Here is a 13,780-nt window from a genome sequence, read left to right as displayed (position 1 = left end):
AGGGCAGCGCCGTGACGCCATCGGCGCGCGCGGCGGCGGCGGAGGCCCCCGCGCACGTGTCTCCAAGGCGACGGGCGGCGGCCATGAGGCGGCCGAACGTGCTGATCACCGGTGGGCACCGGGGACACCGGGGCGGGCGTGGGGTGCAGGCCTGCGCTCCCTGGGGGCCCGGGGACCCGGCCCTGGCCCAGCCCGGCGGGAGTTGGGGTCTGGGGCCCGGGGCGGGTGCGTTGTGAGGCAGCGGCCTGGCGGGTGCGGGGTGCGGGGTCGCAGCCCGGGGCGGTTTTGCAGCTCCCCGCCTTCGTGAGGACGCGCGGCTCCTCCGTGTTACCGAGGGTTTTCGGAGGAGTGCAGATTCCCCCGGTCCCGCACGCCGTGAGTGACATTCCTCTCACAGTCCGGGTTCTCTCCCGGTTGTCCCGTTTCACCGCCCTCGCTTGTTTCTCTTTGTCCTGCAGCTTTTTGCCCCTTTTCATCCCATGAACTCTCCAGCGTGGGCTGTCAGAAGGTTCCAGTCACCTGGCAGGGGCTCTTTGGGGGCACCTGAAGCTCTCCCCTTACCTCTGGCTGTGGTTTGTCCTGCAGGCACGCCGGGAGTTGGGAAAACCACGCTGGGGAAGGAGCTGGCGTCCAGAGCTGGGCTGAGCTACGTCAACGTGGGGGACCTGGCCAAGGAAGGTGCCGTGTCACAGCAGCCCCCGAGCACGGGCACAGCTGCTGGCTGGGACAGCTGGGCTGGCTGGGGGGCAGGGGGAGGCTCTGTGGGATTTGGGGTCCCTTCCAGCCCAAACCCACCTGTGTGTCTGTGCATTACATGAATTTATCTGTGTCTGTAGCAGCATACCTTGTGCTAAGTAATAAATAACAAACCCATCCTTGCATGGATTGGTACACAAAGTGTGCCCTACCCTGAGGTCTGCATTTTGCCTGCAGTCTCCTGAGACAAGAACAGAAATGTTAGTTATTGTGGTAAATTAATTGTAAATTAATTGTGGTAACTAGTGTGGTAGCCAGCAAACACTGGGAATTCTCTGTGCTGCAGGAGAGCTCTACGAAGGCTTTGATGAGGAGTACAACTGCCCCATCTTGGATGAGGACAGGGTGAGTGCACAGCCAGGGCCAGCCCCTCTCTCTGGCTCTGCCAGGTGAGCCCCTCTCTCTGTGCAGTGCAGGTGAGCCCCTCTCTCTGTGCAGTGCAGGTGAGCCCCTCTCTCTCTGTGTGCAGTGCAGGTGAGCCCCTCTCTCTCTGTCTCTCTGTCTGTCTCTGCAGTTCCAGGTGAGGCTGATCTCTCTGTGTGCCGTTCCAGGTGAGGCTGATGTGTCTGTCTGTCTGTCTGTGCAGGTGGTGGACGAGCTGGAGGCCAGGATGAGCCAGGGAGGGGTGATTGTGGATTACCACGGCTGCGACTTCTTCCCCGAGCGCTGGTTCCACATCGTGTTCGTGCTGCGCACAGACAACTCCTGTCTGTATGACAGGCTGGAGAGCAGGTGTGGCACCTGGCTGGCACCTGGCTGGCACCAGGCCAGGGCTGCCGTGGGGCTGCACTGACTCCAGGAGCACCCCCTGAGCTGGCTCTGAGCCTCACTCTGCTGTGGCACTTCCTGGGCTCCTCGGGCAGGGGAGTGGTTGAATCTCAAGCAGCAAAAACAGGAGAAGCAATCAGATAATTATTGTTTTCATTTTTCTGTGAGGCTTCTCAGCTTCCCAGGAGAGGAAATCCTGGCGAAGGGGTTTTCCAGAAAATATCACAGTGACAACTGCCTCTTGCTGCTCTTTCTCCAGGGGCTACACGGGCAAGAAGCTGCAGGACAACATTCAGTGCGAAATTTTTCAGACTCTGTATGAGGAAGCTGTGTTGTCCTATAAAAAGGAAATTGTACACCAGTTACCCAGCAACACTCCAGAGGACCTAGAGAGAAATTTGGATCAGATTATGCAATGGATTGAGCAATGGATGAAGGACAACAACTGACTTTTGGTGAAACAGTAACTGCTGGATCTCTTCTTGGGAGGGAGGGTTTAGTAAATGATATTTATATTTCTTGTATTGTAAATGAACATGAATTTTGTTGTAACTGGCTGGGAAGTAGAAGAAGGTTGAGAGTAGCCAGGTTGTGAGGATTTGTAACAGCTCTGAGAGGCAACAGAACTGCTACAATGACAGAAAGGATGAAAATGAGGCGGCTGTCCTGAGAAGCAGGAGCTGTGTTCAGTGTCTGAGAATTCTTTAGACTTTACAATTGAAACCAAACTGTGAATTCCCTGTGGGAAGACTGTAAAATCCTGATAACAGTGGCAGTTGAGGCACTTTTGATTTCCAGAGTGTGGAACAGTGTCCTGGAAAGGAGTTGGTTTGATGCTGAGCTGTGGGACTAGCACCTGCTGGGCTCCACTGCGGTCGTGCGAGGACAATGCAGAGTGAGAGGGGTTGGGGCAGGGTAAGGGGGATCCTTTGCTTTGGAGGGGAAAGAAGTGATGTGAGAGTTATTTTAAAACGCTTGCACAGAGCTGTGATTCCTTCATGTGTAAGGAAACATCGTTATGCAAGCACTGGTCTGGAGTGTTGAACAATAAACTTCATTTTCCCTTTTTTCTCTGTCTTCCCCGTCCCCTGTCCCAGTCATGGGAAGATTGCCCAGGAAATGCATGCCTTGTGAGGACAGAGCCGCAGGGATCCGAGGGGTCTCAGGTGCAGCAGGATCTGTTCTGAGTGCTGTTAGAGCCTGGGCCCCAGGGGGCAGGGCTGCACAAGGAAGAGGAAACCTTTCCTCAGAGAAAAGCTGCTTGGAAAGAAGGCCTTGGGAAAGATTCCGTCGGAAGTGCTTGCTTATAAACCCCTTGTATACACGAGTTTGGGTAGTAAAACAAATTTCTTGAAAAATTCTGTTGTGAAGAGTGTTGTTGTTACATGTTTACAGCTTTATTTTTTATTCAAAATTTGACATTGGGTCTTTTGAGTTTTTTTTTGGTGACACTTGTGGAGCGATACTGCAACAGAATAATATCATCGTGTGATGATATTATAAGCCAAAAAGGTGAAAAACAGTGTGTTTCGTTGGAGAATTGGGCCCAGGCACTGCGGCAGCGGGGGCAGAGGTTGGCGGAGAGCAGGAAGCAGGTTTGGGATTGTGCGCGGTGTCCGGCCAGCCCCGCTCCGTGGGAGCGCCGCAGCGACCCGCCCTGCTCCCCGCAGCGCGTCCCGGGCACGGGGCTGCGCCGCGCTCCCGCGGAACGTGCTCTGATAGAACGCAGAAATGAGCAAAGCCCTCCTGCGGCAGCCTGCGGGCCGCTCCCGGAGCCGCCCCGGGGCGGGACCGCTCCGCCGGCTGCGCAGGTGGGTCGGGGGCTCGGGCGGGCCGGGGTCCCCGGGGCGGGGGTGACCCCAGGGGGCTGTCCCCAGGGGGGTGACCCCAGGGAGGTGACCCCAGGGGGGTGTCCCAAGGGGGGTGACCCCAGGGGGCTGTCCCCAGGGGGGTGACCCCAGGGAGGTGACCCCAGGGGGGTGTCCCAAGGGGGGTGACCCCAGGGGGCTGTCCCCAGGGGGGTGACCCCAGGGGGGTGACCCCAGGGAGATGTCTCCAGAGGGGTGTCCCCAGGGAGGTGTCCCCAGGGGGCTGTCCCCAGGGGGCTGTCCCCAGGGTGGTGACCCCAGGGAGATGTCCCCAGGGGGGTGTCCCCAGGGGGGTGTCCCCAGGGGGCTGTCCCCAGGGGGCTGTCCCCAGGGAGATGTCCCCAGGGTGGTGTCCCCAGGGGGGTGTCCCCAGGCGCTGTCCCCAGGGGTCTGTCCCCGGGCCGGGGTCCCACCGCGGCGGTTCGGCAGCCCCGGCTCCCGCAGCCTCGCCTTTCCCTCTCGGGGCTTGTCCTGCTGCTGCAAACACGGAGCTTTCCTGTTTTTCCAGATAAAATCTGGCCTTGCGGGAGGCGCTGTTCGCCGGTAGGTGAGGGGCCCTCGGTCAGGAAAGGAAAAAAAAACCGAACCAACTGAAAACCCGAAAAAAAAGCCAGGAGGAGAAGATGGAGGAAGCAGAAGAGGATGACATGACATGTGGAGACTTGGGAAACGGACTGGGGAGAAGACCGGGAGGTGTTTATGAAGGGGAAAACTTACAACATTCCTATTCAGTTAGATCTAGGAAGGGATCTGGAAAGACTTGTAATTCCCCTTTGTCAGCAAAGGTAGCAGAAGAAAGCGACGCTGCAGCTCTTCCTGCTCCAAAACGAAACAGCTTTTACGATGGATCCCTCAAAAAACCTGCCTCTAGTTCCACACGGCAGGATAGCTGCGGTAAGAGTAATTAGGAAGTTAATTATTCACCATAGGAAAAGTTTTTGTTAGTGGAAGTGAGCCGGTCAGCTGCCTCGCCAAGTGCCATCAAGTTTAATTCAAACCACTTGCCAAATTCCCTGAAGGGCTCTGTGCCCGCTGGGAGCCTCCAGCTTCCTCCCAGAACGTGAGCAGCAGAGCTGCTTCTCAGTGGTGAAGGCAGTGACCGTTCTTAGTGTCAAATGTCCGGTTTGAAAGAGTGTAATTCTGCGTTTGAAAGCAGCATTTGTCAGGGAGCATCCTGTGGTGGGTGAACCTGCGTGGGTTTGGCCGTGTCTGTGAAACTGAGTGGCACTGCTTGGGTTCCTGCTTTAAGTCAGTTAGCATCTTCATAAAGACAGTTCCTAAAGGCTAGAGCTAAATATTCAAAATCTGATCTGCTCTTTAGTTGAAATTGGTGAATTGGCTTACGTTAGGGGTTAGGGGTTAGGAAGTAGCTTTTAGAACGTGCATTGGCATTCATCTTCATTTTTTGTGAAGGTGATGCTGCTGTAAAAACAGTCAAATCTAGGACAGTTTATTACAGCCCAGCTGCTTTCCTGTCAATTTTTAATATTTTGACTGAGGTATTGCTGTGTAACTCACTTATTTTTGTCCTTTAAACAATTCCCTTTTATGCTTTCCACAGTAAGCTGAGCTATCTCTGGCTCCTGAAAATTGCCCTTACTTCTAAATAGTGCTAGCTGTTGCTTAGAGTGTGGATGTTGAAAAGTTACAATCAGAAAATAATCTAAACCATTTTTTTGAAATCCAAGATGGCAATTTTGTTGGCTTTATTTCAAAGTAAGTTATAAAATATCTGCATTTATTTTATGTCTCTTTACAACAGACATTTTTCCCCCATTTAACTTCTTCAGTTGTGAAGCAACGTGCTTGAAGCTTGTATTAATGTCTTTCTTAAATCTGTTTATTAGCTCCACAAGAAAAAAAAAACCCACAGCACAAAGATGAAAATTCACCTCTGTATGTTACCTGTTTTCAGGGTAAAATCCTCACTTTTTTTTTTTCTTTCTTTAAATGTCACACTATCTTATAATTTATTATCCTCTCTTGATCCTACAGAATCTAATACTGAAGTGTCAAATGAAGAACTGAAGCAACAACTTCAGGAAGCTCTGGAGGTTGGTAACAGTGCCCAGGGTGCTGCTCTCCAAATCTGCATTTCCCTTCCTTGTAGCAAGAGGATCTTGGCATGCTGGGAGACTTGGGTGCACCCAGGTTCTTGGGATTACAGCAGGAGTTGGAAGCTTCATTAAATTTTATGTCAGAAAATTGTAGTGTGAGGTGTACTTTATACTCTGGGGGTTTTCTTTACAAAATATTTTTAAAGATGGAGAGAATATTGAAGGTACTGTTGTACTTTTCTAGCAGATGTTTATGTTTTATTAAGCTTTGGGGCTTGAAAATGTGTAGTGTAAGCAATCTTTGGATTTTTAGTCTGCATGTTAGTTGAAAGGTAGTTAACAGCACATTTTGATTTCACTGTGGTTAAATGTATTGAGGTGTTGGCCAGCTGACTGCAGCTGTAAAAATACACCTTCCACCTGCACTGTGTTCTCTAACCTCAGGGGAGCCCATGAAAAGACATCATGCAGGTAAAACAGAGGTTTGTTTTTTGAGGAGGGCTGATTTACATGGGTTTTACAGCCGAATCTTAACAGGAGTACCTTGGCTTTTACTCAGTGCATCTACTTTGTTTTACTTCAGGAGCTTGAAATTCTGAAAGTTGAGCTTGAGGCATCTCAAAGACAGCTGGAGGGGAAAGATGAAGCCCTAAGAATCCTGCAGAGCATGGTAGGAGCTGTGCAGAAATCTCTTGGTGGTAACAAGGAAAACAGAGGAAATCATCTGCTATTCCTCATCGAAACCTCAACAACCTTAAGGCCTTCCCAGGGCTGCAATTTGCATCATTGAGTCTGCAGGTGTCTACAGACTTGCCTCTGCAATTTATTGGAACTAGGGTGTTATTGAAGAAGACTTTAGTGTTGTAGCAATTCTTATAATTTTAGCTTTGACAATCCCTGAGGATTTAGCTACTAAAGATAAAATTAAGGCCTTTTTCCAGTCCCTTATATTGAAGGTTTAGGCAGTGCTTGGAATCCTGCTGCAGGGCATGAGCATTTCGAGTTGGCTGCTCCATCTGCTGCCCTAGAGGACAGTGTGCCTTAAATGTCAGGTCATTCTTTTGTTCCCCATTTGTAGTATTTTTATTCTCTTTCATAACAAAATCAGCTGGAATCAGTTCCTGGAATTTAGCCCACTTACAAAGCCCATTTCTGGTTGTGTGGTTTCTGCCATCACACATTTGCAGCCTGGATCAGAGCTGAGGTGTTGTAACCCAGTTGTGTAAGGTGTGATTTCCTGAAGGAGGCACGATCTCAGGGTGAGTGATGCTGCACTGTCAGCCCAGAGGTTCTGGGACTGAAACCCAAAAAGTTTGTTGTGCAAGTTAGTGTTGAGATCAGAGCCCTCTGGGGCTCACGAGGAGGCTGCTGGTGTTTGTAACTCTGCTGTCTGACTGTGAATGTGAAGCTGAAAATTAACTCGGTGCAATCACAGCATCTGACAGAGTTGCATTTTGGGTTTCGCTTTGGTTGTTTGTTAATTTTGCAGGCAGTATTTGATAAAGCCACGAGCCATACAAAAGCAATGCTTCAGAAAACTGAGGAAGAAAAGAGGACTCTAGAGAAGGTAAGCGTGGGTGTTTCCTTCACACAGAGAAGCCCATGGCTATCCAAAAGGGGTTATCAAACTGTTTATTTACATCAATGCATACCTGACATTAATTCCAGGGGTTTTGTAAAAGGAACTCCTGTTCCTTTTTAGTAGAAAGGGAAGTACTAATTTATCTCTTTTGATCTAGGCCTTTTCATGCTATAACAATAACCGTGTAAAACTGCCAGAGGTCCTGCTGTGCTTTGAGCTGGAGTTGGGTGTGGGTTTCAGTTGCCCAGAGTTGAGCTTTCCAGCTCCTCAGGGATTCAGCTGAGGCTTGCCAGGGACCCTGAGGAGTGGGTGCCCAGTTTCAGCAGGGCAGGAGGAGGAGGGTGGTGTAGAGCTCCCTTGTTAAACTGAGTTCTTTGCTCTGTTCCACGCCATGGGAGTGGGACAGCGTGGGTTTGTCTTTGCTGGAGGCCCCTGGAAGCAACAGAGGCTGGAGTCCCTAGGCCAGTGGTGCAGAAACTGTGGTGTCTGGCACCAAATTTGTTATTAAGAGTGTCACAGATTGTCACGGAGATCTCTGCCAAACCCAGCACCCCGGCATCCTTCTGAGGGGAACCCTGTGATGAGCTGCTGCAAGTTTGTTTTGTTTCCACAGGAAATAAATATTTTGCAGTGGGAAATTGAATTTGATCAGGATAGATTTAAAAACCTAGAGGACACCTGGACAGAAAAATATGACAGGTATTTGGCTTACACTGTGTGTCACTGGGGTCTTTGTTTGATTTAAAAAATTTGACTGAGTGCTCTATGTCATCTGTCCTGTGTTCCAAACTTCCTCAGGTTCTTTGAGGGTTTTGTATTTTCCCAATTCCCTTCCAAATTCTGGGCAATTTTGATTTTTCACACTAATCACATTTGTATTTTTCAATTAAAACTTCTAGATGTATTGTCCTGATTTCTTTTTCCTTTTTAAGGTGTCTGTAGGCTGATTTGCTGGCTGAGTTTTTTTTCATCGTATGATGTTAGCCAGCTGGGGACTGATTATCCTTATTTACCTTACCCGTAGATGAGGCAGAGAAAATAATGGTATATGCATGCGTGTGGAAATATAATTTCCTGGTTAATAATTTCTTTGTTGTGTGGCACTGTAGGTCTGGGCATGAGTACAGGTAAAATGCAGTGCTCCAGAGAGAGGCTGATCAAGAGGTCCTTTGTTAAATAGGAGTCACTCTGGGTGGACAGCAGGTGTGGCTGGGCAAGAAGAATGTGCCAGAGGCACTAAACTAATTATACTTAACAGACCTTGAGAAGTGGGACTGCCAGACTCACTCATTTACATGTAGAAATTGTATCTCTGAAGTCTACCCATCAGAGTTGTTATTGTCATTATTTGTTATTATTATTATTGTTGCTGTTGTTTTTACAGTTCACAATATGCTTTTATTTGAATGTGTTTCAGCTTGGAATCAAACACTAAGCCACACGTTTGCAAACGATTGCAGAGACACATTTGTCAGGGGATGCCTCTTGAAAGGCTCTCTGGCTTTCCTGGCTGAGTGGGTTGGAAATGTGGCTGTGCAGTTTGGAGCCACAAAACTGCTGTTGGCTGCTGGAAGGCACAGACACAGCCTCAGAAAACTGACAGCCAGGGGCTCAGCCTGCTCTGCACAACATCTCATGTTTTTCTGATGGTTTTCTGACATCTGAGGCAGCAGGACAAGAAGAATGTGCATTTTCCTCTGTTTTTTTCCCAAGCGAAATAGTCCAGACTAGGCTGCATTTACTGACAGCTGAGATGCACCAAATAAATTGTATTGCTTTGACATTTAGGACGTCGGATTGCCACTGTTCTGTTCAAGAGGGAAATGCTTCAGGGAAAAATGCATTATCACTGTGTATTGTGTGTTCTCACGTTGCAACACCTGAAGGCACAGCTGCTCCTGAAAACAGGATTCAGACTACAGGAAGTTTACAGAGCAGAGCTGTCGCTCCTCTAATACCACTTTTGTTCCTTCAAGGAAATAGGAAATTTCTAGCAAGTGTTTCAGACATTCATAATTACCAATTTCTTTGCATTTCTATTGGAAATGTGGCACTTAAACTCATCTCTTGTTAAAGCTATGGCCACTGCCTACTTATACTTGAAGGTTTGGGGATTTTTAAAATTTATATCTAGTACTCAACTGCTTTCATTTTTTTATTTTTTATTCCATCTTTCAAGTAATCCTAATTTTAGTTCACAGAAATATTAGGTACCATGTTTTAACAGGTTACTTTTTAAAATTACTGAGTGCCCACTTAAAAACATTAAAAAAAAAAAAAAACATAATAAAGCTGTTTTCTGACTTCTGCAGGATATACTGTGAAAATGCAGCTCTTAAGGAAGCATTGAAACTGAGGACAGAAGAAGTTAAAACACTTAAAGCTGAAAATGCAAGTAAGCCAGCAGCAGCTATTCCTCTGAATACACTGTTTTTCAGGAATAAATCAGGTTTTAGCTGTGATGGAAGATTCCTGTGGGGATCAGTGTCTTGTTCCTGGCAGCTGATCTTAGTGGATATGCAGAAGCCTGGAAATTAAACTGGAAAGCAGCCAGAGCAGCCACTGGATCAGAGGACTCCAGTCCCTTTCCTTCATTTTTGCTTTCCAAAAAGCTTGGAAATAGCTGACTTAAATCATTACTTGCCCAATGTTGTGCTGTTCTAAATGAGAGCTGCCTGACTTCTGAGTGTACAAGGAGACACTCAGTCCTGAGGCAGAGCAATACAGGAAATGGTCTCTCTCTAAGTGGGCCATTACTTCTGGGAGAACACAGAAGGAGAGACAACTGAGAGATGAGTTTCTACTTCTACACTCTCATCTTGTTCCCAGACTGATGCTTGAACAGTAAAACTGCTTCATTCGGGTGTAGTTGAACTCAGAAATTAAGAAATCAGAGCGGGAGATATTTGTAATCTCTTTGGTTTATTTTGTAGTCCTGAACCAGCAGTGCTTGGAATTCCTTGCAATGCTAGATGTGAAACAACAGAAGGTTTTTCAGGAGAACATGTTGAACAAAAGTGACATCACTGATTTTACAGGTCTTGAAGTAAGTATTGCCTGTGTGCTTTTCCAAATGGCTGCTTCAGAGATATGTTTGTGTACAAAATACACAGGGGAAAATCATTGCTCATTACATATCCCTTTATTTGCACCCATTTTTAGTTAATTAGCCCAGGCCTTTGCATGCCTGTTAATCAGTTTTCTTCTTCCTGGTCCACCTTGCGAAGGAAGATCAGGCAGAAGAAGGCATCAGGCTATTTTTCACAGGCTGTGATGCCTGTTGTTGTTCTGCCTGGCAATTAAACCGTGCTAGCTGGGGCTGCAGGGTGTGGCACAGCTATCTGCCAGGTTCTGCCTGAGGCACAGCTCACCTTGTGAGTCCCTCCCCTTCACTCCCGGTTCCGGGGGTCCTGCTGCCCCTCTGTGAGCAGGTCCTGACCTCTGGCTCGGTTTGGGTTTTCAGCTGGCAGTGCTGGGAGCCTGCACCTGCAGTCCTGCCGAGGGACAGCCCTGTCCCTGTGCCAGAGTGGCAGCTCTCACTCGGAAGCAGCTCCTTCATCTCAAGGCAGAGGTGAGGAGGGCTGGCAGGGTGGGGACGAGGAGGGGGTGCTGCTGCACCGGTCCAAACAAAGCCAGAAACACCCAGACACTGCTTACACACACTCTCACAGCCACAGCGCATCTCAGAAATACTGTGAGGTTTGTTTGTGATGCTTGTAATGCCATAATTTTTGCTGGTAGGGAAAAAATTGTAATTACATCTACTCAGCTTTACTAGTTAAAAAAAAAAAAATTGCATTCTTTTTCTTTCTCCCCATATTTTTTTAATCTGAAAAAAGAGAACACACCCTCGGTGTGTGCAGTCCTGAATGTACACACTGTGCATGTGGGCTGGCACTGAACCTTTCCCTTCCTTCCTGGCAGTGCATTTCACCCCTCCCTTGCTGGCATCAGCACCCACAGCCCGCTCACTCAGCTAGGGCAGCAAGCTGATCTTGCTGGAAAATATCTATTCACCTCACACTGAAATCCATTATGTGAATTCCAGGCTCCTAATTTTTGTCTATTTAGTGAAATTGTGTGGATTTAGAGATTTTAATCTAATTTGTATTTGACTCTGCAAATGTGGTGCCATCCTTGTGGTCCTGCTGCAGAGCTTCCAGTTGAGTGACTGGTTTGGAAAATAAGTGCTGGCCTGTCCCTTATGATGATCCCTGATATGGGTTCCAGTCTCCTGCCCCTTTTCCTCCTGGCCTGGATGTGATGGGCCATTATTTCCCTCCTGGAGCTCTTGTGCATGTGCAGAGATCAATAAATGCACAGACAGGTTGTGTAGGTGGCTGGGGGTGTGAACATTTGCAGACAATGAAGAGTAAGGACTTTAGTACACGTTTCAAAATTTCTTTACATGCCAGGGAAACCCTTTGGTTCCTGCTACTTCCTTGATTACATTTACTTGCAATTCTAAATCTGCCTTTGCTTCCAAACTAGCTAACCTGCTTTAAATTTTCCCTGCACTAAAACCAGATGGAAAACCTGAAGAAGAGTAAGGACGAAGCGTATATCACGGCAGATGCCTTCAGAATGGCGTTTGAGCAGCAGCTGATGCAGAGGAAGGAGCAGGCCCTGAGGCTGGCAGAAGTGATGAACGTGAAGAAGGAGACCAGATTTGGCAGCTGGAGACGCCTGCAGGGTACTGGTAGTGGGGCAGGCTGGTGTGGGGCTGGCTGGCACATGTGCTACCAGCAATTGCTCTGTTATTTGTTTGTTTGTTTGTTTTCAAGTGAGTTCCACGGAAGAAATGCAAAAAAAAAAAAAAAAAAAAGTATGTTTGGAGCTTTTTTTTAGCTCCAAATGGGGTATTGAGCAACCTGTGTGAAACAAGATGAGCTTCAAGGTCTCTCCTAACCCAGGCCACTCCATAATTCACTGGAGTACTAAACAGGTTTTTTTCCCTGTTTTTCCTTAAACTTTTTTTTTTCCTTTTATTATGCATGTGTATCAATATTAGTGTTCTTACACTAATACAGAGTTTCAAAGCCCTGTGTAAAAGAGGAAAAATTCCAGTCTGTAAAGTAGGAATAATTCCAACAATCTTTCATTCTTTCCTTGAGGGACGGAAAACTAAGTGGAAGAAAATAATGATGTTATGGCTACAATAATTAAAAATAAAAATAAGAACAAATTAATCAATCGGCTTCCTTTTGCTGAGGAATGTAACACTCAATGCTTACACTAAAGAAATTTAACCTAAAAATGTATTATGGGACAATTCTTCTAAAAAAGCCTGCAGTTTTAATACAAGGTCATTAAAAAAAAAAAAAAAAAAAAAAAAAAAAAAAAAAAAGATAAAGAGAATTTGAGCGCTTTCATCATGGTCAGAACCACTGCAGACCTTAGGAATGGCACAATATATTTGTTTTGACCATTGGCCAGGAGCTGCCAGGCTTAGAAGTGTGGTGTGTCTCCCAGACTCCTTGGGCACTCCTGGGGTGTAGCACTACAACAGCACAACCTTGAGTAGCTGTTTCCCCTACACTGACCCCATTGCTTTCAGGCTCCATTACCGGGCACATCTGTTCCATAATTTTAATGTGTTTTACTATTTCTGGAAGTCTTACAAACTTGTAAGTGGCCTGTGTCAGAGAATCTTGGGTTTTTTTAGGCTACTTGTGGTGTGAAAACAAACTCCCATTAATTATTGTTTAACTAGGGCATCAAAAGTGTATTATTATTATTATTATTATTAATTATATTATTATTATATATTNGTTATTATTATTATTATTATTATTATTATTATTTATTCCATAATAAATGAGTGAAAAGAATTCTCAATTTGCCCACGTGTAAGGTCTGTGTAGCCTTTGTGGGACAGCAGGAGCATTGCAAACCTACCATGTCCCATGCAGTGAGGAAAACTGCAGCTTGTACTGCCCTTTTTCATGGGATCATTAAATTAAATTATTCTTAATTATTAAATTATTTTTAATGGGATCCAGGTTTAGAAGCACCTGCTTCCTCCCAAAGTCGTTTTTCCCTTGCTGGGCAGTCCTGCAGCTGACGCACTTGTGTTTCCCGCAGAGCGTCTCAAGTCGGAGGGGAACAAGAGCAGCGTGGGGAGGAAGCTGTCCAGCCTGCTCTCCTCAGAGGGGGACTGCCGGAGGGTGGAGGAGCTGGACAATGCCCACGAGATCCTGAGGATGTTGATCGATCTGGTCAGTACCTGGTTCAGCTCCCCGGAGCGCGCGTGTTAGCTGGGTCGGCACCCCGAGCTGACCACGGCCTGCTCTCCTGTGGATGGGCGGAATGTGGGAAAATGGAGACAGTGCTGAAGGTAATCTCACCCCTAAGGAGTTACAGCTGTGCTAATTATCCAGAATTGGGAACAGGCCTGCCCTTAACAGGCCACAGCCAGATCCAGTCAGGACAGGCATTGTAAAAGAGCAGGTTGGCTGGTCGGGGAGGAACATGGAGTTTGTTGGCTGTGCTGAGAAGGAGTCAGTGCTGCGAGGGGCTGCCCACGAGAAATCGCCAGGAGGGTACGAAACCTTTGCATTGAGATGGCAACGCTCTCCTTTCTCCCCGCAGGTGAACGACAAGGAGGAGGCCCTGGCGCACCAGCGCAAGGTCAGCTACATGCTGGCCCGGGCGGCGGAGGCTGCCCCGCGGCAGGACGGGGGGCACGCGGCGGGAAGGTGTCGGCTCGGAGCCCCGTGCCTCCCGGCCGCCCCTCACGGCGCCGGCCG

At 47.8% G+C, this 13,780-nt stretch overlaps 2 protein-coding genes across 3 annotated transcripts in view; both read left to right on the top strand.

Annotated features, from left to right (window-relative positions):
• The first annotated feature begins 43 nt into the window (after positions 1 to 43).
• Positions 44 to 2,882, top strand: AK6 (adenylate kinase 6). 2 transcript variants are annotated; one of them, XR_005954777.1, is made up of 6 exons: positions 44 to 111; positions 586 to 678; positions 1,043 to 1,101; positions 1,343 to 1,488; positions 1,784 to 2,439; positions 2,622 to 2,882. XR_005954777.1 is itself a non-coding variant. In XM_041463340.1 (6 exons), exons 1-5 carry the CDS (start codon positions 84 to 86, stop codon positions 1,971 to 1,973), a joined length of 516 nt encoding a protein of 171 aa, XP_041319274.1. In that variant the 5' UTR covers positions 44 to 83; the 3' UTR covers positions 1,974 to 1,979; positions 2,622 to 2,882. The 2 variants fall into 2 exon arrangements, 1 of the variants encoding a protein (XP_041319274.1); XM_041463340.1 differs by having other exon boundaries at positions 1,784 to 1,979.
• Positions 2,883 to 3,175: 293 nt separating this feature from the next.
• The window catches only part of CCDC125 (coiled-coil domain containing 125), an 11,499-nt gene continuing 894 nt past the window's right edge, over positions 3,176 to 13,780 (top strand). Inside the window, exons 1-12 of the mRNA XM_041463303.1 lie at positions 3,176 to 3,335; positions 3,901 to 4,286; positions 5,388 to 5,446; positions 6,033 to 6,119; positions 6,939 to 7,016; positions 7,645 to 7,730; positions 9,344 to 9,426; positions 9,965 to 10,077; positions 10,495 to 10,602; positions 11,559 to 11,724; positions 13,116 to 13,249; positions 13,623 to 13,780. The exon at positions 13,623 to 13,780 is cut by the window's right edge and continues 1 nt beyond it. Coding sequence (XP_041319237.1) covers positions 4,016 to 4,286; positions 5,388 to 5,446; positions 6,033 to 6,119; positions 6,939 to 7,016; positions 7,645 to 7,730; positions 9,344 to 9,426; positions 9,965 to 10,077; positions 10,495 to 10,602; positions 11,559 to 11,724; positions 13,116 to 13,249; positions 13,623 to 13,780 — 1,343 coding nt within the window. The 5' untranslated portion in view covers positions 3,176 to 3,335; positions 3,901 to 4,015. The remainder of the gene's footprint in view (positions 3,336 to 3,900; positions 4,287 to 5,387; positions 5,447 to 6,032; positions 6,120 to 6,938; positions 7,017 to 7,644; positions 7,731 to 9,343; positions 9,427 to 9,964; positions 10,078 to 10,494; positions 10,603 to 11,558; positions 11,725 to 13,115; positions 13,250 to 13,622) is intronic.

Source organism: Pyrgilauda ruficollis, unplaced genomic scaffold (genome assembly GCF_017590135.1).
Source record: "Pyrgilauda ruficollis isolate IOZ18807 unplaced genomic scaffold, ASM1759013v1 scaffold164, whole genome shotgun sequence".
In the NCBI taxonomy this organism is placed as follows: domain Eukaryota; kingdom Metazoa; phylum Chordata; class Aves; order Passeriformes; family Passeridae; genus Pyrgilauda; species Pyrgilauda ruficollis.
The sequence above is the reverse complement of the archived record's forward strand: the minus strand, read 5'-3'. Positions and strand labels throughout refer to the sequence as shown.

Coding starts and splice junctions, on each gene's coding strand:
- AK6 (XM_041463340.1), top strand. CDS start 84: ATGAGGCGGCCGAACGTGCTGATCACCG. Junction 679..1,042: donor GGGGGACCTGGCCAAGGAAG/GTGCCGTGTCAC, acceptor TCTGTGCTGCAG/GAGAGCTCTACGAAGGCTTT. Junction 1,489..1,783: donor TATGACAGGCTGGAGAGCAG/GTGTGGCACCTG, acceptor CTCTTTCTCCAG/GGGCTACACGGGCAAGAAGC.